At 41.3% G+C, this 27,205-nt stretch overlaps 1 protein-coding gene and 1 pseudogene across 1 annotated transcript in view; one reads left to right on the top strand and one right to left on the bottom strand.

Annotated features, from left to right (window-relative positions):
* Sos1 (SOS Ras/Rac guanine nucleotide exchange factor 1) overlaps positions 1 to 27,205 on the bottom strand; it is an 87,111-nt gene that overhangs the window by 42,503 nt on the left and 17,403 nt on the right. Inside the window, exons 2-8 of the mRNA XM_052186454.1 lie at positions 24,533 to 24,658; positions 19,478 to 19,609; positions 17,959 to 18,123; positions 16,226 to 16,435; positions 13,829 to 13,972; positions 10,203 to 10,313; positions 10,027 to 10,125 (exon numbers count right to left, since the gene is read on the bottom strand). Of these exons, the coding sequence (XP_052042414.1) occupies positions 10,027 to 10,125; positions 10,203 to 10,313; positions 13,829 to 13,972; positions 16,226 to 16,435; positions 17,959 to 18,123; positions 19,478 to 19,609; positions 24,533 to 24,658 (987 nt within the window). The remainder of the gene's footprint in view (positions 1 to 10,026; positions 10,126 to 10,202; positions 10,314 to 13,828; positions 13,973 to 16,225; positions 16,436 to 17,958; positions 18,124 to 19,477; positions 19,610 to 24,532; positions 24,659 to 27,205) is intronic.
* Positions 9,241 to 9,774, top strand: LOC127687640 (60S ribosomal protein L17-like; annotated as a pseudogene).

Here is a 27,205-nt window from a genome sequence, read left to right on the forward strand (position 1 = left end):
ATGAATAAATACTTTAAAAAAAGTCTTTAAATGCAAAGTCCAGAAACATTCAAGTTATTAACATACAGAGCAAGATGTGACAATAGGGAGAATATTGTTCCCTCTGTATTTTGTTCTGATTATAGATATATTATAATTGTGAGTGTGTGTGCATGTGCGTGCGTGTGTGTGCGTGTGTGTGTGTGTGTGTGTGTGTGTGTGTGTGTGTGTGTGTGTAGTATGGACTTCTACATATGAGTGTAGTACCCTCATAGGTCAGATGACTGTGCTGGAGTTACAGATGTTCCTGAACCACCCTACATGGATGTTGGGAACTAAACTCTTGTTGTCTGGAGGAGCAGCACGTGCTCTTACCTACTGAGCCATCTCTCTGGCTCCTGTTTTTGTTGTTGATATATTACCAACTCAGCAAATAGACCCAATGTACAAAATTCTAATATAAAGCATATACCAAAAAAAAAAAACATGTTTAGGGATGCATTGCTTTTCTATTAAAAAAATGTTTCAGAGTCCTTTATGTATCATTTAACTTGCATTCTGCATATGGAATATATTGGCATATGAAAAATACTGCGTGTGTTTTATTTTATGTGTATGGGTATTTTGTCTGATGTATGTCTGTGCACCATGTGCCTTGGAGGCCGGAAGAGGATGTCAGACCCCTTCAAATAGAGGTGCAAATGGTTACTAGCTTGCGTGTGGGTGCCAGGACCGAACCTGTGTCCTCTGGAGGAGCAGCCAGTGCTCTTTAACCACTGAACCATCCCTTCAGCCTCACTGTTAGGATTTTAAAAATTATAAACCCAAAGTTTTTTGTTTTGTTTTGTTTTGTTTTTTCTGTTTTCTTCCTTTGTTTTTTCTGAAGCAAGGTCTTGTATGCCTTTGTCTGGCCTTGAACTCTTCAATCCTGAGGCCTGCCTCCCTTTTTAGTGCTAATATTATAGGTTTGTGCCACCATTTACACAGTTCTGGGGATGGAACACAGTGCTAGAAAAGCACTGTATCGACATGGCTTACTTCAGCCTCACGGTTTTTGAAATCATAAAGTTCTCTGATGAAATACTTTTAAATACTCTTTTTGCCTTCATGGTTGACAGGCAAGTGTTCACAATCTCAGTGTAACAAAGACTTTTCTGAGACAGTCTCACTATGTAGACCAAGGTGGCCTCAAACTCAGAGGATCGACTGAATGTCTCCCAAGTGCTGGGATTAAAGGTTTGTGGTTATCACACACAACTAATAAAAACCTTTCTGTTTGTCCATTCTTTTCTTTCTATTTAAGTTGATTTAAATTACAAAATTATATAAAACAAAGCTAATTATCCTTAAAGAGGCAGCTTCTTCTTGCCACAGGAACAAAGCGGCTGCAGTTATGTAAATGACAGCAAAAAGCACTGTCATTACTTTACACAGTGGCTGTGACCAGCACTGCAACTCTAAGAAGGTGTGGTGTGTGCACAGAATCTCACCTCAGGAATCCCTCTAAAGCACAGTAAAAACGTGTATGCCCTGTACAGATGACAGTATCAGTGTGGATGTCCTATCCAGATGATAAAGTTTATCTTTTCTTTTCTTTTTTTAAGATTTATTTAATGTATATGAGTACACTGTACCTATCATCAGACACACCACAAGAGAGCATCAGATCCCATAACAGATGGTTGTGAGCCACCATGTTGTTGCTGAGATTTGAACTCAGGACCTCTGGAAGAGCAGCCAGTGCTCTTAAGTCCTGAGCCATCTCTCCAGTCCAAAATTTACCTTTTCATAGGAAAGGAACCACACATACCCTTGATTACTTTCTGGTTCCGTAGAGATAAGCATTGGGGTGGCCCCTGCTTAGGATGCGGTGGCTCATAACTAATCCAGCGCTTGGGAGTCTGAGGCAGAAGGATCACCTCGGCGTCAAGGCTGGCCGGGCTACAGAGCTGGGGTTTTTCCTGTCTGTGCCTGGCCCCTGACTAACAGAAGGGAACAAAGCAAAGTAGTGCTGATGGTGAGTACACGTGAGGGTGCACACAGAGCAGTGCTGATGGTGAGTACGTGTGAGGGTGCACACAGAGCAGTGCTGATGGTGAGTACGTGTGAGGGTGCACACAGAGCAGTGCTGATGGTGAGTACACGTGAGGGTGCACACACAGAGCAGTGCTGATGGTGAGTACGTGTGAGGGTGCACACAGAGCAGTGCTGATGGTGAGTACGTGTGAGGGTGCACACACAGAGCAGTGCTGATGGTGAGTACACGTGAGGGTGCACACAGAGCAGTGCTGATGGTGAGCACGTGTGAGGGTGTGCACACAGAGCAGTGCTGATGGTGAGTACACGTGAGGGTGCACACAGAGCAGTGCTGATGGTGAGCACGTGTGAGGGTGTGCACACAGAGCAGTGCTGATGGTGAGTACACGTGAGGGTGTGCACACAGAGCAGCTCCAGATGGTGTAAGAGAGCTTCTAAAGAAGACACAACTCACAGAAGCACTCACAAGAATAAGACTCGGCTATTTTAACACAAAACAAACTGTAGATAGTTGTGTGGTGCTGGGGGCTGACCCCAGGACTTTGTTCACAGTAAGCAGGTATTCCACCAGAGTTCAGTGAATAACTGATTAAAGTTCACATTAATCAAAACACAGAGTAGCCAGAATGGCTTCCCTTTTAAGAAGAACATATGAATTAATGATTTTATTTCTAGAAGCTACTTTTCTCCAACATAATATAAAATGAATACCATTTACTTAAATGAATAGGCAGGAAATACCAGAACCTAAGGGTCATGACTGTCAGTCCAAAGACCTTTCCACTAATGTACACAATTAACTGAAATGAAATAAAAGCTATTTAGAAATGAGGTCTTTGCAGGTTTAATCAAATGAAACCATGCTGGATTATGACTGAACCCTAAATCTACTGAAGTTAACTGTGAGAAAGGAAAGGGCAGCTGTCTGATGCAGATGTGGGACGTGATGGGGTGATGCAGGCAGAGGCCACACCCAGGGCGTCCAGATCGAGGCTCTCCGTGAAGCCCGTGAGGATGCTGGTGGTGCAGCCTCCTCAGAGCAAGCGGGGCCGTTCCCTAGACCCTTAACGCCGCAGGCCCTCTCAGCTCCTGTTCTCTGCCTCTAGAGCAGAAAGCATAAACTACTGAAAATGAGTGTTTTCAGACGCTAAGTTTACAGTCTGGTATAGCAGCCTTAGAAAATATCAGTATTACATACATAACAGACATTAACCTGATTTTTTTTTTTTTTTTTGACGCAAAAGCATCAGGTAACCTGATTTTTAAAATGAAAGAAAACTCATTTTTCCTCAAGTTACATGGACTTGGCATACTGCAAAGAGAATGGGGTAATTCTTTAGGATACAACTAAAGTTATTTAAATTTTTGGTGAACGAATTCCTAGTACTCAGAATTTTAGTCATTATGTTTAGTTGCAAGAATCTAGTCTAAATTTGTTTAATAAAGCCAACAAAATTTCATATAGAAAAACCACATTATAGAAGGAAATGATTTCTCAAAAGCTCACATTGATTCGAGTGTGGGGATGCACACTTTTGATCCAAGCTGTCAGGAGGCAGAGGCAGGCAGATTTCTGAGTTTGAGGACAGCCTGGTCTACAAAGAGAATTCCAGGACAGCCAGGGCTATACAGAGACACCCCGTCTTGGAAAACAACAAGAAAAAGATACACAAGAAAGTTTTTTCTACTTCATAAAATATTAACATTAATGTTTCTAACTAATAAAAGAGTCTGTCTAAGGACTGTCTAATTTGTGGAAATAATTTTTAAAATTTAAGTAGTACTAAAATCAGTAAAAGTTTAGGTCAAAGAGATGGCTCTGATTAAGAGGACATAGTGTTCTTCCAGAGGACCCGAGTTTGACTCCTAGCACCTACTCAGCTGCTCATAGTGCCTGTAAGTGCAGTTCCAGGGGGGTCTAACAACTTTAGCTTCTAAGGACACCTGCACTCGCAATGCACACACGCGCCGCATTCACATACACACACGGAGATATAACATATGATTACAAATAAAATCTTAACAAAAAATTAATTGACAAGTAAAAATTATATGCTTATGGTATACAATATGGTGCTTGGCAAAACATTTAATAGTATATATACCAAATATTTTTCCTCAGATGTAAATTCTTAAAATCTACTCTCAGCAATTTTTAAAACTATACAATATTATTATTTGCTATACTCACCATATGTATATACACACACACATATGTATGTATGCATGCATGTATGTATATGTGGGTTTTTTTTCCCATTTTGAAGTAAGATCTTACTTTGTAGCCAAGGCTAGTGTTAAATCTTTGTTCCAGGCCCTGGATGCTGGAAGCATATTCTATTCTAGGCTGACATTCTCTTGAATTTTTATTCCTTCTGTCCTGAGAAAAAGACCCAATCCAGTGAGGAATTCATCCAAGCACTCAGTCAGGAAGTGAGTCTTCTGAGTTCACAGAGGAGTCAGAGTTTCAGTCACCATAAACAAGATCTAACCAAGGTTGTATTTCAAGGAGCGTGACAAACACTCACTTCTTCTGGTAAATGGGTTTGAAGGAACAAATTTACAGAAAAAGCAAAACTACAGCAAACTTAAATTCTAATGAAGTCAGAGAGCCTATTTTCGTCATCTTCCTACGTTACCTAGGTAAGATATGTTAGTGAGCTAACTCAAAGGTAGGCGGAGCCCTCACATTAGTCCTTCCCTTCCATGTGAGTTAATGTTTTCTGAGTAAGCTTATTAAATTCATTTTAATCATACTTCAGTTAACACTATAAAGTTTAATACTTCTTTCCCTTTTCTATCCTAATTCAAGTTTTGTATCCATTGACAAATCTCTTCCTAATTTCCCCAACCCACAGGAAACATTACAATACTCTATTTCTTTGTCTGACAGTATTATGCAAATAACAGCAAAATCCCATCCTATGAATTTGTAAAGTTTAAGGCATTCTAAGTTTCCCAAATAAACAAATACACATAAAATTTACAGCTAAGCTTCTTTTAAAATACAACAAGAAGGAATTGAGAAAATCCATATTTTTGCTACTTATTATTATTATTTTTTTATTTTTTGGTTTTTTGAGACAGGGTTTCTCAAGAGGGAACTCACACTGTAGACCAGGCTGGCCTCAAACTCTGAAACCCGCCTGCCTCTGCCTCCCAAGTGCTGGGATTACAGGCGTGCGCCACCACTGCCCGGCCTCTACTCATTATTTAACAAGCATTTAATAAACGACTTTAATGCCAGGTACTGTGCTAGGCATGAAAATTCAAAGGCATAGGCTTTGTTCTGTTTCCTGGGAGAACGCGCTGGCTGTCTGAAGACAAGGCAGACAATAAAATGTGACAAGTTCTCTCAGGAGGTGTGACAGCAGCAGCAGCTCGATGACAGCTGAGCCTGGGAACAGGCGCATCTGACAGGGAGCCTGCAACAGAGCAAACCTCGACTAGAGACTAAAAAGGGAGCTCAGAAAAAGAGCGATTCCACCAGGCCAGCGGGAGGACAAGGAGAACAAATGGTCCGTGCACGGTGCACGGAGCTGGCATAGGCAGGGCTGCTGACGCTCATGCATTGACTGACTACAGAGATAAAACAAGACAGCAGCAGTGGGGCTCAGCAGTGGGACTTCCTGTTGCTGGTGCCAGGGAACCAACTGTACCTTTCCATCTCAGAGTTCAAGGAATTACAAAGACGATATAAAGAAGTTGTTATTGTGTCTAAACAGTGATATGAAGGTGATGTCACTACAAATGAACTTGAGGCTGAATACAGGGTCATTTCTGATGTTAAATCACGGGTGCTGCCAGTGAGGGCGAGAGAAGAATCAGAGGCACTGTGATGGGCGGGGCCCAGGCTAGCCAACAAAGACAGTGAGCATAGAGAAAAAGCAGAGCTCTGGGCGGCCATGAGAGTGAGGGTGTGGTCAGTGTGGAGCAGTACGACAGTGAGAAATGTCTCCAGTGCTGAGAACACACAAGTGTCTATGTCAGTGTCGGTCTTGAAGTGACCTTCACAAGTGCACTGCTTGAGGCTGGTGGTCCTACCTAGTGAGAGAAGCCGTCTTACAGACAAGGAAACCAGGAATCAAAAAAAAAAAAAAAAATAGAGTGACTTTTTTCTAGCCACACAGCAGGTAGAAAGACTTAGTGTCTACACAATTCTGAACCCACTCCACACACAGAAAAATTATGGTTAGGTTTCAACTGCCCGGATCTCATGCAGTCATCTGTCTCCAGAATTACCAAGTATAGATGGGCATTTGGGAGTAATAACAATTCCCCAAAGAAAAGAAAATAGAATACCAAGAATCATGTGTGTATATGTGTAGAATACCAAGAATCATGTGTGTCTGTGTGTGTGTGGGGGGGTCCTTTTGGTTCACTAAACATTGGAACCTTTTCCGTAGCTTCCCTAAGTAACCTACAAATACATTGCTGTATTATATAATTTTGCAAACCTTCCAATGGTGTATACTGACCAGTTCTCCACTTATTTAGGTTACGTCATGACATCAGAATCTCAAAACAGAATCTGAGGCAGCTGGTAAAATGCTTGCCTACGTATGAGGACCTGAGTTCAGATGGACACTTAAAAAGTTAGACACTACACACCTGCCTTTAATCCCAGAACTCAGGAGGCAGAGGCAGGGGGATTTCTGTGAGTTTGTGGCCAGCATAGTATACATATTGAGTTCCAGGACATCCAGGGATACAGAGACCCTGCCTTTAAAAAAACAGGCAGCTATAATCTCAGCATTGGCAAGATAGACAGACACAGGCAGACCCTTAAAAATGGCTGGCCAGTAATCCTAGCTGAATTGGCAGGTTCGAGGTTCAAAAAAGACCCTGTCAGATACAACAAAACTAAGGTAGTGAATAACTGAAGACTTCTTCAGTTACCCAATGTTGACGTCTGTCACACATACATAAGCACCACCTACCCACAGACATATACACAGTATTACACCTTGAAAACTCTCCCCTATGAAAATAAGTCGAATGCCGTACCAACAAATACAAACTGAAGTACAAGCAAGACTGGCAGATGGCTTGACAGGCACAAGTGTTCAGGGTTGATCCCCGAGCCCACGCCTGTGGCAGGAGGGAACCAACTTATTACGTTGTCCTCTGGCCTCATGCACACTGTGGTGCACTTGTGTGTGCATTTGTTAAGTTGTCCTCTGGCCTCACGTACACTGTGGTGCATTGTGTGTGCATTTGTTAAGTTGTCCTCTGGCCTCATGCACACTGTGGTGCACTTGTGTGTGCATTTGTTAAGTTGTCCTCTGGCCTGCATTTGTTAAGTTGTCCTCTGGCCTCATGCACACTGTGATGCACTTGTGTGTGCATTTGTTAAGTTGTCCTCTGGCCTCATGCACACTGTGATGCACTTGTGTGTGCATTTGTTAAGTTGTCCTCTGGCCTCATGTACACTGTGGTGCACTTGTGTGTGCATTTGTTAAGTTGTCCTCTGGCCTCATGCACACTGTGATGCACTTGTGTGTGCATTTGTTAAGTTGTCCTCTGGCCTCATGCACACTGTGATGCACTTGTGTGTGCATTTGTTAAGTTGTCCTCTGGCCTCATGCACACTGTGATGCACTTGTGTGTGCATTTGTTAAGTTGTCCTCTGGCCTCATGTACACTGTGGTGCATTGTGTGTGCATCTGCTTGTGTATACACATGCAAAATAAATAAAAATACAAGTTGTACATTAATTCTTAAAGACTCCAGAATGGAAAACTGCCGAGTGCGTGTGTGGCCTGATGAGTCCCCCGGTCCGTGGATTACCGTACCATGCCCCACTCTGCAGTGTAATAGAAGTCATAACATGAACCAGGAACAACACAGTAGAAAAACATTAAGTCCTAAAGTCTTGAGAAATCTTAATTATCTATATAATGAAAATCATTCCCCACACCTCCCTAAGGCAAGGTCTCATACTGTAGCCCAGATTGCATTAGAACTCTGTATGTTGCTTTGCCTGGTCTCAAATTCATAGTAATCTACCTGTCTTAGTCTCTCAAGTGCTGGTACTATAAGTTTGATTCATGATACCCAGATAATTTTAAATAGCATTCTTTTTTAAAAAATAAATTATTATTTAGAATGTGCATGTGTGTGCGTGTGCACACGCTTGCTTTTCTGTGTACATGTATGGAGATGGATAAGAAGGGCAACTTACAGAAGTCTCTCCTTCTGCCATGTAGGCCCCAGGAGTCAAACTCACGTAGTCAGGCTTGGTAGCAGACACAACCTCACTGGTCTTTCTAGTTTTTTTGAGAAAACGTTGCCTTGTCTAATTTTTTTCTTTAAAAGCCATTTTGAATTATGTGTCTGTTGTATGCCATGTGTATACAGGTGCCAAGAGAGGCCAGAGGAAGACTTTGGAGCTCCCTGAATATGGAGTTACAGGTAGTTTGTTAGCTGCCCAGTGTGGTGTTAGAAACTGAACTCAGATCCTCTAGAAGAGGACTAAGCCATCTCTCCATCCCTTAAGTTTGTGTGTGTGTGTGTGTGTGTGTGTGCATACACGCATGCATGTTTGCGTGTGTGTGCATGTGCGCGTTCACAGCGCATCTGTGTGTGAGAGTGTGTATGTGTATGTCTGTATATATGTATGTATGTATGTATAGGCATTCATATACATGAAGGTCAGGAACAACTTTTGTGATACTGGTTCTCTCTTTCCACCTTGATGTGAGCTTCAGGAGTCAACCTTGAGCTGTCAGATTTCTGTGACTAATGCCATCCACAGCACCATCGCAGCCCTTAATTTTTCTTATTAAGCTGCTTGGATTTTATAGCCTTTCAAATCCTCATCAAAGCTTCTTGCTTTTATTTATAAAGTAATACATTTTCAAGTTGTATGTGTCTACTAATCCTTTAGAATTTTTTTACTTAATATTTTAAACCATGATCAGTTGGAGAACTTTTACTAGTATACAAATTCACTGTTTCTAAAATAACAACAATATTGAGTTTAACAGACATTGTTGCAATGCTGAACAATGAAAATCTATTGAAAAAACAGTTTTTATTACTTTAGCCTTATTTTCATATTGGGTCCCTGAGGAGAGACCCTGTAGCTATTGAGTCCTCAAATGGAGACTTGGATGCATATATACACAGATAATCAAAGAACCACCCATCTAAGCAAAAAGGCCACATGATTAAAAATAAAACTGGGCTCTTCCTGTAAGTGGCCAGAGGTGACCTGTGAATATGGTTCACCATTCTCTTGACCCAGCAAACCCCACAAAATCATGCAATTCAAGAGATTCAAACCTTCTTGTTCACTTTAAGAACACCCAGGAACCTGCTCAGGTTATCAAGGGAATACATATCTGCAAAGCCACCAGGTATCTGAAGGATGTCACTTTAAAGAAGCAATGTGTGCCTTTCCGGCGGTGTAATGGTAGAGTCGGTCGGTGTGCCCAGGCCAAACCGTGGGGCTGGATATGTGGACAGTGGCCAAAAAAGAGTGCTGAGTTCTTGCTTTACATGCTTAAAAATGCATAGAGTAATGCTGAACTTAAGGATTTAGATGTAGATTCTCTAGCCATTGAACACATCCAGGTGAACAAGGCACCTGAGATGCGCCGATGAACCTACAGAGCTCAAGGCCGGATTAACCCACACATGAGCTCCCCTTGCCACACTGAGATGATCCTCACTGAGAAGGAATGGATTGTTCCAAAGCCAGAAGAGGAGGTTGCACAGAAAAAGATATTCCAGAAGAAACTGAATAAACAAAAAATCATGGTATAAAATAAATGCAGTAAAACAAACAAACCAACCAACCAAACAAGCCTGGGTAACTGCTTCACAGGTACATAGCGAGCTCAGAAAGCACGCTCCTCTCTTGGAGAGAACTTAAAACTGCTTCTCAGCTAAACAGAGGAAATGAATATAGACTGATGTATGTGGACGCTCACATACGTTTGCAGATGAAGAAGTGGCAAACAATGACGCGTGACGCTTTATAAATAACAATCAGAGCTTTCTTACCTTCAGGAGTTCGAAGTAATGCAGACAGTGGTACACAGGCGCGAGCAGCAGCCGCGGCAGGACATACTGCACGGCTTCTTTGAAGCCTTCGCCTATGGACTAAAAAAGGAAGGGATTTAATAGGTTTTAGAGTTTATTTTTCTAACATTTGCAATTTAACTTAATAATCACTATACCTGCAAATAAAGTGCTGCCCCAGGCTTTGATAGCTGACTAAGAAAACGGTCATGGAATCCAGGCCGTAAAATATCCCGAGCATATGATTCATATGGGTCAAATGCCAGTTCCTTAAAAAATGAAGACAGTGAGGTAAAAATAATCATAATACATGATCCGCCACAGAAAATATAAAAGATTAAATCATAAACATTATCTACAGAAACATATTCCTCTTAAAGACTCCAAATAAAAATTGAATGGCTATTATAATTTTAACAGAATAAATGTAATATTCTCAAGTGAAAGAATCCAGGAGTTCCTTCTTCTGAGTGGCAGAGTCACCGTACAAATGCTGGTTCTCAGTCAAAGCTTCCCGTGGAACTAGCAGTCATCCTAAGAGTGGGCTGACTTGACCCTAAAAACCAGCACAGCTGAACATGGACAACAAACAGTAGATGTATGGTATGTAGGTATGTAAGACACGAGCATTTAGAATGCTGATGTTAGATACTTATTTTTTCCGATGTAGTGGGAGGGTCGGAGCAATGGCTCAGAGCTAAGAACACTCACTGCTCTTGAAGAGGACCCAGGCTTGCTTCCCAGCACTCACACAGCGGCTTACAACCATCCCTAACTCCAGTTCCAGGGTATCTGATGCCCTCCCCTGGCTTCTGGGGGTACCAGAGGCATAAATGGTACAAATATGTGTAAGCAAAATATATAAAATAAATCTAAAAATATTTTTGGTATCAGAAGTAACTGTTTCTATCATCTAAAATTCTGTTTTCATAAAACTAACTTAATCCAAACTGGAAAAAAAATCCCCATCATTATTAATATACCAATCACCATTAAGGTCTCATAGCAAGGTATAACCGAGTATGATGATGGCTGGGGAAACACAGTAGATCTATTGATTTGAGCATGGAGAATAGGGCCTTTCCCATCTTTGATCCAGCACCCTACCCAGTTATAACTGTTAGGAGGGACAGACACAGGCCGGTGAGCAAAGACACCTCGTAACATGTCTGTTGACAACCCAGAGTGGAAGGATAGAAGTGACTTACACAAACTGTCCTCCGACCTCTACTGCATGCAACACACACGCATGCACAGCTTCAGATTCTAACAAGTGTTCACCTGGCACCGGCTGATGCTAAGAGATAAGTGGATGGATGCAGTAGACAAGACAGACAAGTGATTCGATAGAATACAAACTATGTATCAATGACCTTCATACTGTTTTTACAGTACTTAAGGAGTTACTAGTCAGAACACCGTATCTCAACACTTCAGACTAGAGCTCTGGACACCATTAGGTGCCATATGGTAGGTGACGCTCCAGGCCATCCTGATTCCTTACATCTTGGGTCAACTCGTAATTCAATTATTAATTTGTTCTGTCTCTAGTGATTAATGCAATCTATGCCACATGTCAAAACTGTAATTCTATTCTGTTTCATTGTCTGCCTATACTGGCAGCAACTCTGATATTCCTATTTAATAAATCTAAATATGTTACAAAGCAAGTCTCCTCCATGTGCTGTTTCTCTAGATTGATTTTGTTTCTTCTTCTGAGTGGGTAGTAGGTAGTGGGTGAGACAATCTAGCTAGACAGGATCTCATTGGATATCGAGAACTTGCCACAAACCAGGCTTCAATGCTGAGATTATGGGCATGGGCCACACATCACTTGTGCCCTCTGCTGTCCTCTGGCTGCTCTGTGAACGGCTGACATGGATGTAACACTGAGGTCTCCACCCACAGACACAGCACTGTATGTACTGCCATTTACCTGTACATTCCCTATTAACCTAAACAGCTTACGATTTCTCTTAACAGGTCTTATAGACTTCTATTTAGGTTTCTGAATTTTATTATCAGTAGTAGTAGTAGTAGTAGTAGTAGTAGTAGTAGTAGTAGTAGTAGAAAAAGTAGAAGAAGTAGTAGTAGAATCATGTATGTGCATGTGTGTACTGGAGTGCACAGATCAGAGAAAAACATTTCGGGGTCAGTTCTCTTTCTACCACAAGTTCTAGGGATTAAACTCTAAGGCTGGGACTCCCCCAGGGACCAAACTCAGGCTGTCCGGCCTGCACAGTGCTTTATGGGTGGGACTATCTATCTTGCCTGCCCTACTTGCTCACTGTGTACTTCCAAGACAGGGCACCTTCTGCCTGCTAAAGCTCTGTGCTCCAGCAGCTGTAACTGCAGGAGTGCTGGTCTTTTCTCTAAGTCAACACGGTGAACTCACCTAATATTTTAGTATATTTTCTTGTATTTGCTAACTATTGTAGTTTGCTAACTACAAACAAGACAATCCTATCTATTCTGTTCCATTTCTGACCTTTCGCACCACGCAGGCCTTCTAGTAGTATTCATTTCCAGTTCCTGAATTCTCCTGGAGGTTTCTACCCACAGCATTGGTTTTGTCTGTCTGTTTTCTGAGATAGAATCTCTGTGCTGGGTAGTCATTTGTCAACTTGACAAAAGACTGAGTCACATAGGAAGAGAGAACCTATATTGAGGAAAATACCCCCAACTATTGCCCGGATTGGTGACTGGCATGAAAGTTCCAAGCCCACTGTGAGTGATGTCATCTCCAGGAATACATTCTGAGTTATATATGAAAGCAAGCTGAGCAAGCCAAGCTGCTGTCCTCCTGTCTTTTGCAGTTCCTGCCTCATGGTTCCTACTCTGGCTTCCCATGATAGGTTGTAGCCTGTAAACCGAGTAACCCTTGGTCATGGGCTTTAGCACAGCAATAGAACTATAAGCGTGAGCGTCACAAAGCTCTAGCCTGGCACCCAACTTGCTCTGTCGCTGAGAATGACACCCATCTTCTCAAAGCCCTGCATCCACTTTCCCACTGCTGAGATCACAGGGTTACAGGGTGTGTACCACCAAGCCAAGTTCATATGGCCCTGGGAACCGAACCAAGGGTCTCATGTGTGCTGGGAAGAGCTAGACCCCTGGCTCCTCTCTCTTTCCCACAAGTTCAGCACTATTATACAGAGAGATTGAAAGGGTTTTAGAGCAAGACAAGAGTAAGAATTACTACCAGTGATGACTTACTACAACTAACTCACAGTCAGCATTGGGAATACTCAGGCTTACCAGACTTCCATGGGCTCTGAACTGTCTGTGCCATGGACCTGAGTCTCCTAGCACCTCATTGTTCAATTCTAAAGACTAATGCAGCTATCTCATACTGGTTATTTTACTATATAAAGGGAATTAGCCAAATACTTAAGGGAGATTATCTTAATTTTTACAAAAATCTTTGAGTCTTGTTATTGTTACTCTTCTTACTTTACAAATGTATAGAGGAGCCCCGCATGTGACACCCAGTGCTGAGCAGTGGGCTGGGAGGACTGGAGCCCCCACCCAAGCTCCTGTCAGATGCAGGCAGCTTGCCTTGGTCTGTCTATCAATGTTTCAGAGGGACACTGGGACTGGCTGCAGTGCTTGAAAGCTGTGTCTGTGCTTGATAACAGTATTAAATATTGGCCTACTATGAAAAAAGAAGCAATGGTATATGACTTGAAACAAAAATAGGAATTATGAACCCCATTTCAATGCAAATGTACTTACAAACAGACTTCTTTTGCTATATAATTGATAATATAATTGATATACTTACTTCTGCTAAGTCTTCAAAACAGCTTCCTACTAATGGGTGGGGACTGCCTTCATCTGTCATTTCTACAGTATCTTCTATATGGCCCAGTAACTTTACACTGAGTTCATGTATATCTACTATACGACTAAATATGTTTTCTACATCCTGTGGAGGAGAGGGAAAGAAATATTCAATCATATTGTATAACAAGATATCTTTTCAATAAAAAATATCATTTTATAATCAAGGTTTAATGACTAAGGTCATCTCTGCAAAAGACAACCTAAACTCATTAGCAAAAGTGACTTTTCATTGTTGGATTTACAGTCCAGAGCCCTGCTGCGCACGGCTACTACTCGGGGCATTCTGTGCAAACAGATCAAATGTTTGCTCTGTTTGCCTAATACTGCCACTAACAAATTTGGTCACTTTGTACATTTCTCAGAGACCATATAATTTTATACTGTTCTATTAAAATCTGTTGATTACTATTTTATCAATGATTTTTATTCTGTCAATTTTGAGATATGGTTTATATGCAATGAGATATACCTACTTTAAATGTACTTTTTGGTGAGACTATATACAGTTATTCCTCTTTGTAACATCATAACAGTCACTATTCACAATGTTTTCTTGTCTTAAATTTCCTTATGGGAACTGGAGAGATGGCTCAGCAGTTAAGAGAACTGGCTGCTCTCCCAGAGGACCTGAGTTCAGTCCCAGAGCCCACATGGCAGTTCTAATCATCTCTTAACTCCAGACCCAGGAGAGCCAGTGCCCTCTTCTGACTGTCACAGGAAAACAATTGCACTGAAAATAAAATTTACAAAAATTTAAAAAAAGTCCGCTTATGACTCATCTGCATCAGCTCCCACCATCCTCACTGCCAGAAAACGAGTGTTCTCCTCCCCATGACCAGACAGTTATTGTCCAGAAAGCAGAGACATGTCTCGTGCGTCCAGTGTCTCTGCTCATGCTCTTGAGGCTCAGCTTTGCGAATGTATGCATAAGTAGTTCATTCTTTATTCTCGGTGAAAAGCTGTCTGCTGTATGAGCAAATCACAATTTCTGTCCACAACTGGTAGGCACTGAGTTATTTCCAGTTTTGAGCTATAAAATAAAACTGCTTTTTTTAAGGCCTTGTTTTTGTTTCTTCTAAGCAAAAACAGAACAGAATTGTCAGAAAATGTAGAATTGTGTTACAAAACCAGCCAATTTTACTAATTTATATCTTACAAGGAACATTGACATTCCACAAACCCATGAGCACTCATTGCGCATTCTTCTCAAGATCTGATACTGTCTTTTTTTTAACTCTTTCTAATAAGTGTACAGAAGTATCTCACTATGCTTTTGATTTGTATTTCTTTGATCCTGAATACCATTTAGCAAATTTGATTGTTGATTTTTGTGTAAGATATCTTTATCTCTCCTTTGCTATTTTTTTAAAAAAAAGATTTATTTATTTTATGTATGTGAGTATAATGTCGCTGTCTTCAGACACACCAGAAGAGCGCATCAGATCCCATTACAGATGGTTGTGAGCCACCATGTGGTTGCCGGGAATAGAACTCAGGACCTCTAGATGAGCAGTCAGTGCTCTTAACCATTGAGCCGTCTCTCCAGCTCCCTCCTTTGCTATTTTTTTAAAAGCAAATTTAATGAAACAACTTAAATACCATGCATTCATACATTTAAAATAATATAATAAACAGTGCATATTTGCAAACTAATTACAGTCTAATTATTTAATTTTTGTAGTGGTGGAAACTGAACCCAGGATTTCATATGCAGATTTGACAAGCGCTCTGCCACTGGGCTGTACTCTCGGCCCCAGTCCGTTGTTGTTTAATAGTCACAAACGGCGTAACTGGACCCCCAGAGCTAGCACTGTTCCCGTCGTGAAAGTTCTCTTGGTTTAGTGAGGTTAGTATGGGCACTATCCTGAGGCTAATCTCTTGTCTGAATTTCAGTTCCTTTATGTTCCCAATAATTCCGCTGTTACAGTTGTACTATGACTCTCTTCATCTTACGTTTCCAGCTCTGCCCTGACTAGAGGACTGTTCCTGACTCATTTACATATGGTGTCCAACAATACAGCTGCTGTTGATAAGTATCAGTTAAATGACTCAAATAAGTCAATGAATGAAAAATATCTTCCACCTAAACAAGAGGCTTCATTCCCTGAAATAAATGGATTATTGTGATTTCATTTTCACTTACATAATTAGTCTATTTTAGATTTTGCCTTTCAATTTCTGATGTTGAATCTCTTGAAACCATTGTACTTTATTTGTGATCATGACTATGTCCCACAACTTTAGAAAACTGATAAATTAGAAATCATGAATCATATAAATTCAAATTTGAAGTGAAATTTACAACACATGAAAAAATAGCATAAAATATACTTACATAAGATGAAAACAATTTGGAATTAGAGACAAAGGGTTCTCGAAAAACTTTTATAATTAGATTCAATTCTCTTATATATTGTCGAATTTCTGCCATGAATGCTTTTACCAAATCATAATAAGTCTGTTCTCCTGAGGTGGAAGGCTCTTCATCAGTTAAAGATAAGATATTTATATCTTCTACATCTTGATGAAACATATCCATCAATACCTATGTAGTCAAGAGATAAAATAAAAGTGTCAATAATAATGTAGTCTCATGTGAAGGTAAATGCCCTAGAAATTCTTTTCTTCTTCCACAAGGGGACAGACATGCCACGTGTGTGGGGATGCAAGGACACACCGCCCTGGGGATTCTTTGAATTGGCCTCTAGAGAAGAGATGGCTCAGAGGTTAAGGACAATTCATGCTCGTCAGAGGTCAGAGGACGCGGGCTTCATCCTAGCACCCACATGGTGCTCACAATCTTCTTAGACTCCAATTCTAGGGAATGAGATGCCCCCTCTGGCCTCCATGTCAGCCAGGCATCAAGATGGCTACAGGCATATATGTAGCTAAAACACCCATTAAAAACCAGGTTTCTTCACGAAGTTTCCCCACGGCTACTCTGCTGAAACTCACCCTTCCCAGTCTTGTGGACCTGCAGTATAGAGATATGGCCTCATATAACTGAAGCTAGCCACAAAGTCACTATGTAGCCCAGGCTGGCCTTGAATTTCTAATCCTTCTGCTTCCACATGCACATATCATTCTGTTTACTCAGGACCAGAAACCAAATCCAAGGTTTTATGCAGTCTAGGCACACACTCTACCAGTTATATCCCAGCCCCCTTTTAAACAAGTTTTCCTGTATCTCATTTCTGTGTGAACACATAATAGATACTAAGAAATATTTTACTTATATGATTCATTTAAAAAGTAGCCAGCAGGAGGGTTAGATAGATAGCAGAGTGATTAAAAACACATAATTGTGTCAGTTCCCAGGAGCCATGTCAGGCAGCTCCCAACTTCAGGGGTCTGGTACCTCTTCTGGCCTTCACAAACAGCTGTGCTCATGTGCACAGAAGCCTCCTCCCATGTGCCACAGAAATCACAATAAATCTTTTAGCAAATGGGTTAGAGAGATGGCTCGGCTGTTAAAAGCACTCACAGGTTCACAGAGCACCTGGGTTCAGTTTCCAGCACCATAATCCCTCTGTAACTCCATTTCTAGGGGATCTGATACTTGTTCTGACTTCTCTGAATCCCTGTGTGTACACTGTGCACATAAACTACTATAAGTGCACACACATACACATTTAAAACAAAGTAGCAAACATTTGGTATTCATTTTCAATTGTAATCATAAATATGAAGTACTTTATCTCCATTTAAAAATATCAGACCGCTTTTAACTCTTCAGACCAGATCATCTTTCACTTTTGATTATTCTGTTAAAATAAACAATAATATACACACAAGAAGACTCTGAAACCTGAATGGTCAGAGTGTGAGGAAAGTCGGGTGGAATGCCATCAGGTCAGGAAACAGCTTCTTTCCTGAAAGCCCTGTGTAACTGTCACCCACCTCTCCTTATCCCATATAGTAACAACCAGGATGTGCGCTATGAGATGACTGGAACTCTCCCCAAACATAATGCGGGGCACAATTCTATTCTTTCTGAAGAGTATATTAGCATCTAATAGACCATAAGTAAAATTTATGAATAAAACACACAGAAGCTAATTCTCCTACCTTATCAGCACACATTGCCACTTTAATGTCTTGTTTTGTAATTTCATAATGCCGTATATTTCTTACATAATTCCCCACCAGCTTTAAAATATCTGCAGAAATGTATTCTAATACTGCTACTATGTAAACAGAAACCTGGTGGTCAATTTTGTAACCCAGGACCTCCTGAAAAGCGAAAAGGAGAGCACGGTTAGCCATCGTATACAGTAATTTAATATACCAGTCACAACACGAAACAGCTACAGCCCAGTGTGACTTCCACTGATGTCTGTCATTACTGATAGTTAACAATTTAATTTTCACTGATTTGATCATGAGAAACACACACACACACACACATACCCCTATTTGTATAGAACACATGCATGTACACAAATTGAAGAAAGTAAGCTTTAAAAGGAGGCAGAATTGTGTTTGATTGTGTGCAACACTGGAGCAGCACACATTACTGTGTAATGTCAGTGGCCCAAGCCACAAAGTCTGCGTTTGGTGTAGGGAGCAAATGGTGTGTTACCAAGTAGGAATAGAAGAAACTATACAAAATAACTTTCATGCCACACAAGAGTGATATAATATTGGCATCCAGGAATAGCTATGAGTCTTGTAACTCTATCCTTTCCTAAGGAGCCTTATGACACACTCTTGGCTTTCAATAAAAACAAAATTAAAAGCAAAACAAACCCTCCATGCTATGTACTACTAAGCATCTTAAATGATCCTAATATTAGACTTCATAGAGAGTATGTTCTTTTGTGGAACTAAAAGTTCCCAAAGGAAGATGAATTCTTAACAGGAGAGAAAATACAAGGCAGCCGGCATAGCGGGGCACACCTTTAATCCCAGCACTCAGGAGGCAGAGGCCGGAAGATCACAAATCTCAGTCAAGGCCAGCCTGGGCAATAATGAAGACTCTCTCAAAGGGAAAAGCAGAAAAACTTTTACTAAGGTTTTTACAATACACACAAATACAATAAGGTGTGTGTGTGTGTGTGTGTGACAGAGAGAGAGAGAGAGAGAGAGAGAGAGAGAGAGAGAGAGAGAGAGAGAGAGAGAGAGTTATTTTGTTTGTCATGGTAAATAAACAAAACTAACGTTATTAGGATTCCTGGTACTTTTCTAGTTCTTGGGACATTAAAGTGGTTAACTTATTTAAGCAGAACCAATTTGTTTGTTCCACAAAACCACAGATACTCACTGCAGTCTCACAGATATAGCCCTACACAAAATGCTAACAGACTTTAAAAGCTTTATGGGATACTTAGCTCTGATCAGCAAGACAGAAAGTTTTACAATTTTATTTTTTAGCAATCCTGGGGTAAACAAAATCAACAATATAACTTTCCCAAGTCTCTTCGACTTGTTTCTTACTGTTGGTATGAAATGACGTGAAACTACGTTGCCCAGTCTTTACTCATTACCACAGGACCCTCACCTCAGCATGAATCCCTGGAAAATTTAAAAGGATTTTACTGTTGAGTTATTTTGCTTTTTATAGGTAACATGGTTTATTTACGCTTACCCTTAATAAGTGATGAATTCTTTCTGCTGGCAGGGATAAAGGGTTTCTTCTCTTCCTCTTTTCAATAGCTGACTGGGCATCAGCTATTGCCCACTTATCAATTGGATGAGGGAAACTTTTTTGAACTCGTTCCTTAGAAAAGAGGAAAATCATAACTAAGCAACAAATAAAGTACAGTTCATCACTTAAAATTTACTTTTAAATAAAGTATATACACATTTTAAATAAAGAATATACATGAGCTTTTAATATAATTTACACTACAAACAAAAATCCTGTGCTTGTCAATGTATTAGTTTCTTTGTTTTTGTTTGTTTGTTTGTTTGTTTGTTTTTCTTTTTATCAAGACAGGGTTTCTCTGTGTAGCCCCGGCTGTCCTGGAACTCACTCTGTAGAACAGACTGGCCTTGAACTCAGAAATCCGCCTGCCTCTGCCTCCCAGAGTGCTGGGATTACAGGTGTGTGCCACCATGCCCGGCTCGGCTCCGGCTATTAGTTTCTTAATTAGGTAACTAAGGGACTAAATACAGTATTTTATTATCAGGTTAATCATACCCTGAATCCCACCTTTATTAACACTAATGGCGAGACTGGTAAGTCACCTTAAACATCACAGTTTCAAGAAAGAAGACTTACACTTATTTAGTAAATAACAACTCCAATAAATTCTTATTTATTTTATCCTTACTTTAATCCCAGTCATAAATTCAAGTAGTATTTTTAATTAAAACCTCAAAGATTTGTTTCTTCACCATCATGTGAGAACCGTTCCAGGTCCTGAGCCTCACGCTCTGCACCGCTAACCTGTGTTTTAATGGTGGAACTGCCCCTCAGGCACAGGTCTGTCTTCAGCAGAGTACTTCAATCCTCACATCTAGATGTTATCCAGTTAAGAATGAGCCATTATAACAGCTAAATCCCCTGCTTTAATGTACCTTACTATTAGCTCCCTTCAAATGTTTAAAATCCATGAGCACACGCCTCAGTTAGAGCCAGTAGAGGTCGCTATTACAGAACCTTGAACAAATTCTCAGTATTCAATTAAAGTACAATTAAATGAATTAATTGACCACTGCCCCTTGAATACAAACCTGAATGAAAGTTGTATCAGTAAATACACTGCCTTGGATACTCTAGAGCTAGGTGTGAGGGAGGCATAGATGCATTTAGCACATTCTAGGAGCAGATTTATAAGCACTTATCCTCTCTTTATCTATGTTCAAGGCTGTTCAGGTACCACCAATGTTTTAATTAAATTAGAAGTCTAATTTAATTAGAAGTCAAAGGAACTCTTGTAGTTAAAAAAATTACAGTAGCAGCCGGGCAGTGGTGGCACAGGCATTTAACCTTGGGAGGCAGAAGCAGGCAGATCTCTTGAGTTCAAGACCAGCGTGGTCTACAGAGTGAGTTCCAGGGCAGCAGGGACTACACAGAGAAACCCTGTCTCAGAGAACAAACAACAACAAACAAACATAGGTTAAAGCAGCAAATCTTTATCCTGTGTGATAAAGGTGATTAAAAAGGTAGAAAATGGTGGCAGAGCCAAAGGCTGGGAGGGGAGGGGAAGAGGCACAAAGAGCATCCAAAACAAAGCGCTCTGCAGTAAGAGCTCTGTCGGAGTTGCAGCTGTCTCTAACCTGAGTCCTAACACTCTGAAACCTCAATTCAGAGGACAGACAGGAAAGTAGGAGGAGGGAGAAAGCATCTGAGGGAAGAAAAGCCAGCAAGGAGGAGGGATGAGGGGCAGGATGCATAAAACAAGGTATAAATGACATAGACACGAAAACGCCCTGTGAGGTCCCTGCCTCACAACCTGCCTGGCCGTGACATAGCTCAGAACAGGCACTTGCTGCACAACTCTGAGGACTTGATGTCAGTCACTTGATCTCGGAAACCCACAGGGAAGGAAAGAATAGACACTGGAAAGATGTCCTTTGACTTCTATGCACACTGCATGCAGACCTACACTAACACAGCCTCTCCTCTCCCTTCCCCCCCCTCTCTCTCTCTCCCCCTCCCTTCCTCCCTCCCATCCATCCATCCATCCATCCATCCATCCATCCATCCATCTAGCATATTAAAAAAACACACTACTTTGTATGTGAACTTAAAAAACTAAATTGAGAGGGGTTTCGAGAAGGAGAGAGAAAGAGAACATGCAATAACAATACTAAATCCCCTTGTGGTGAAGACAGCCCAGGAGGTTAGGGCACTGGCAGCCTAACGCCTGGTGACCAAGCTTGAGTCCCAGATCCCACAGGTGGAAGACAAACTCCTAAAAAGCTGTTCCCTTTATGTCTACATTCACATACAAATAAAGACAGGAGTTAGATAATACTTTGCAACAGTTTATCTTGTACCATCATAAAGAAGCTGACGGGAGACGGGGCTTCCTAAGCAAACCTTGCCCCGTGTCACCCACACACACACACATGGGAGACAGGGCTTCCTAAGCAAACCTTGCCCCGTGTCACACAAACACACATAGGAGACAGGGCTTCCTAAGCAAACCTTGCCCCGTGTCACACACACACACACACACACACACACACACACACACACACACACACACACACACACGAGACAGGGCTTCCTAAGCAAACCTTGCCCCATGTCACACACACCAGTCTTCTGTATTCTACTTCTCTTTGGATGATCAATGCACTAAAGTGATTTATGGCCCAGAGAGCCATCTCTCCAGCCCCCAGAACATTGATTTTTGTTTCTTGGATCTTCATTTATGTCCATTCTGTTCCGAGGGTCAATTTTCAAGTACGTAAGCAAAGAGAAGATACCCCCATAGAATTGTTGTAAGATATAGAATTTTATAAAGTAGCACTTTGAAATTAAATTTCAGTGGTTAAAAGAAAGTAATGCTCTTCCAAAAGATCTGAGTCAGATTTTCAGGCCTGATGTCCGGTGGCTCACAACTGCCTGTGACTTCAGATGGATTGTCCTGGCTAGGATTAGAGCCATCAGATATGAGGGAGCCTCAATTGAGAAAATGCCTCCACAAGACTGGGCTGTAGGTAAGCCTGTAAGGCAGGGCCCAGGTCATTTTGGGTGGTGCCACCCCTGAGCTGGTGGTTCTGGGTTCTATAAGCAAGCAGGTGGAAGAAGCCATGGGGAGCCAGCCAGTCAGCAGCACTCCTGCACGGCCTGTGCATCAGCCCCCGCCTCCAGGTTCCGGACCCCCCCATTCCAGGTTCCGGGCCCCCAGCCCCCCTGCCTCCAGGTGCCGGCCCTGTCTGAGTTCCTAGCCAAATAAACCCTTTTCCCCCAACTTGCTTTTTGGTCATAGTGTTTCACTGCAGCAGAAAAAATCCTAACCAAAACAGGGATCCAACTCCTTTGGCCTCTGTGGGTTCCTACACTCATGCACATACCTACACACAGATGTGTACAGATACATGTAACTGTATGTAATACAAATAAGTATTGTAAAAAGAAATCATAAAGCTTATTACATAAGTGACTGGTATTTCTATTGGTCATATTCTAACATATTCTTGCAAAAGACAATCTCTAACACCAAAACCTACACATGAGAATTTCATATGGCTTTCTGTTCCTTGTTTATATTAATTAAAAATGAAATTAAACAAGCATAGTTATGTAAATATATATAGGAAGGTCCGATTTATGTTTGCAATGTCAGCAGATTAGCAAATTTCTAGAATGTACCAACAACATCAGCATAATAAACAGGGTGAAATTGTAAGCCCTTCCTGTAAGTCTGAATTCTGCTAAACGACGGGAGAATATAGCTAGGATCAAAGCCAAGCCAAGTGAAATAGCTAGTGTGATACAGAGTCAGGCAAGCCATGCTACTCAAGAGCTCTGTGAAACACAAACACAAACAGGTATTTCAAAGAAATTATGAATTAAAAGTCTGACTTTACAGAAGAAACCAGTCGGGCCTAGTAGGAAATCCCAGCAACTGGGAGACAGGCTGGCGAACCAAGAGTCATTCTTGACTCTGCAGCAAGCTGAGTTCAAGGCCCGACTGGGCTATATGTCATCCTGCCTCACAAACTACAAAACCAAACCACCTTCCTCCTCCCTTCCTCTCCTCCTGCTCCTCCTCCAGTTTCTCCCTCCATCCCTTCATCCTTCCCTCCCTCTTTCCCTCCCTCCCTCCCTCCCTCCCTCCCTCTTCCTGTCCCTATCTCTCTCCCTTGGCTTCCTATAACCCAGTCAGTGAGCCCCCTCAGGTTACTGTTCCTAGATCCTTGCTTGCCTCAGGTGAAATCCACACTTCCCTCAGGACTTTACTGTATAACTCACGTGCCAGGTTCTACTGCTTCTTTGAAATCTTCCACATCCAACTACATCCTGTGACGTGAAGGGTTAAATACAGTACTCCCTGGACTCTTTTGTTTTGCTTTTTGAGACAGGATCTCGCGTAGCCCAGGTTAGCCTTGAACTCCTGCATAGTTAAACTGACCTGGAGCCCTGACCCTCTTGCCCCTGCCTCCTAAGTACGAGTATTAAAGGCTTGCACTACAGTAAGGTGGCTGCCATCTTAACTCTAAATGCTGCCCATACCTTCAGCTTTAGTCTGTCACCGCATGTCCATGTTTGCTTTGTGTCTTTTACCAGTGAAGCTGTAAGTTCATCCTCTGACCCAAGTGTTTGCTATAATTCTCCCTCAGATATTTTCAGATATTTTACTATCAGACCTTTGACTCCCTGAAATTTAAAGGAAATGTTTTGGGATTGAAACCTTTGTGTGCATTCTGTTTATATGTATGTATGAACAGGGATCTTTGAGCTCAAGGCCATCCTGGTTTATATAGTGAGTTCCAGGACTACATACAGAGCGCTTATCTCAGGCCATTCTAGTAGTAACATTAAGTTGTTTATTTAAGCTGAAAAGTAAAGTCTGAATGTTTCACAGCTAAGACACATATAAGTTACCACATACCCAGGTCAGAGTTCACAGAGATGGAGGAATGAACTGAAGAGCACCTTTCTCCTTCACCTCCATTACAATCAACATACAGCAAGAAACACATACAGTTACTACAGAACAAAAGTGGTCGTCTGCTGTACCTCCACATCTGAAGCACTCCGGGGCTGAGCTTGGCAGAGCATATTTAGTAACTGCAAAATTAATTCTTCAACATACTGAAGAGCATCATCATTAGACTCTAGAGTAGGGTGAACTTGCCCCTGAACCTGTAAAAAAAAAAAAAAAGGCAAGTAATTAAAATGTGGACTAGCCTACAAATACAGATTGAATGTTACCCAAAAAATCAGGGCTTCACAAACTTTGTTTCCAGCCTCATACACCATGCATGCTATTCTATTTTTTAAAGATCTAGTTACCTAACTGTAATTTCAGTCTTTTTTGCCTACACTATGGTTTGCAATGCCATGCAGAAGTGGGAAGCATGAGGAAGAGGCTAAGATGGTGATAAAACATTGTTTATGTAGGACCCCTGCCCAAAACCAGTCAGAACAGTCATTCAGCATTCTACTAGGGGGAAATTGACCTCTGATGGGTCTCTGTCCCCTTTAACTCTACCTTCCTTACAAAATGATAAGACCAAGAGGAGATGACTCATGAGGATCACTACTGAATCTTCAGAATCTAGTACATACTATGCAAAGCACTCAGTACAAACAGTGAACACAAAGCCACCTTACATCAAAATGATAAAAGCCTGGTGACCAGAGTTTGAGCCACATACAAATTACACACTTGTAACCACAGCATTCCTACTGCCAGATGGGAACCTAAAACATCAGAATTGCCAAGAACCTGGTAGGCCAGACAACTGGGAAGAGCAGAACAGAGGGAAAAATAGAGACCTGTGTGCCTGCCTCAACAAAGTGGAAAGGAAGAGCTTACACCAAAAACATGCTGTCCTCTAAGTTTTCTATGTGCGCGCGCGCACACACACACACACACACACATACACTCACACACTCACAGGGTGGGCAATGATCGTCTTGACAGTTTGTGACTTAGTCTGCTATCCTGTGAGAAGATGGACAATCATTTAATAATCTTTATTTTTCCCTTACTTTTTTTCATAATCACTTTAGACTGTTGGCTACTACAAAGTTTGCATTTTAATAACCAGCAAACAGTTTTGCATCCCTTTATCGCTTACTGTGGGTCAGAACTATCATACAACAATAAGCTAGGAATGGCAAGAAAAGCCATTCCTGATGAAAGTGATGTGTTTAAGGCATGCACCCACTGACAGAAGGCAGGCATTCTGTGTGGGGAGGATGGCAGCCTCGGGCTGGGAAAAATGTTATTAGTATACTAATGATGACTTTTTTCTTTAAAGCGTATATCCCAAGTATATTCACATCCACCTTATACAATTTTAAAGGTAAATATTTGAAGGAAAATAATATTCTAACAGTTCAGAACTGCATAAGAGAATATTTAAAACGAGTGGTTTTACCAATGAAGCAACAGCACTGTAAACCGAAACCATTTACCTGCACATTTTTTAAAGATATTTTCTTTTTTTATTATAAAATATTTGCTTTATTTACATATCAAATGTTATCCCCTTCCCTTGTTTCAAAATGTATAGCCCAGGATGGCCTCGAACTCATGATCCTACTGCCTCTGCCTCCTTCAGCAAACCACTACCAGCGTGTGTCACCACAACTGACTACCTACACATTTTTAACCATAGTCAATACATTAGCTGCCAACCTAATTATAAGTTGTTTACAAGTTTTTCTACTTTATTAGATGACTGGGGTGATTTGAATAGGTAAGGCTCCCAAGGATTCAAGGGTTTGAATGCCTGGCCATAGGAGTGGTACTATTAGGAGGTGTGGCCTTGTTGGAGTAGGTGTGGTCTTGTCAGAGCAAGTTTGTCACTGTGTGGGCAGCAGCCTGAGGTCTTAGGTGCTCAGATTACACACACACTGTAAAACACACACAGCCCCTCCTGCTGCCTTGGATCCAGATGTAGCACTCTCAGCTCCCCCAGCTTGCGTGCCGCTGTGCTCCCCGCCATGAGCCAGCTCCAGAGAAATGCTGTCCTTAATAAGAGTTACTTTGGTCATGGTGTCTCTTCACAGCAATGAAACCCTGACTATGTCACTGGTTATACACAGTTAAAACAATGGACAGTTGAGGATTCAGGGTTTAAATCCAGTCTTTTCATTCACTAACATATTCTGACTAATGTGTGTAGGTACTGTGATAAATTCACTCCTGTATACACTTATCATGATGCTATTACCCTTTTTAAAACTCTGGGAACACATTTCACTTTTGCAAGTTGAATTGTGTGCCTTTATGGTTCAAACTGACTTTCTATATCCTCATGACTAATTTACAGCAGTGAATCCTAAAGTCACTTGGAGCAATGCTTCTAAATGGCTATCAGTTCCTTTCTAACGGTTATTAGTGAGGGGGCTTCAGTCTCATAATGTTTGTCATGCAAACATAAGACCAAATTTGAATGACTAGAGCCCACTTAAAAATCAAACACTGCAAAAAAAAATTAAAAAAAAAAAGAAAAACCTTGCACCTGCCAAGGGTGGTATGCTCCGTATTACCTGCTCTGGTGAGATAAGATAGGGGATCACCTATCTAGCCAACCAGTGAGCTCCACCATCAGTGAGAGACCCTGCCTTAAAACAAGGCAGAGGCAGTTATCAAGGCACAGGCGCCGGGCAGTAGTGGAGCACATCTTTAATGCCAGCACTTGGGAGGTAGTGGCTAGCCTTATCTACAGAGTGAGT

This window comes from Apodemus sylvaticus, chromosome 6, assembly GCF_947179515.1.
Source record: "Apodemus sylvaticus chromosome 6, mApoSyl1.1, whole genome shotgun sequence".
In the NCBI taxonomy this organism is placed as follows: Eukaryota; Metazoa; Chordata; class Mammalia; order Rodentia; family Muridae; genus Apodemus; species Apodemus sylvaticus.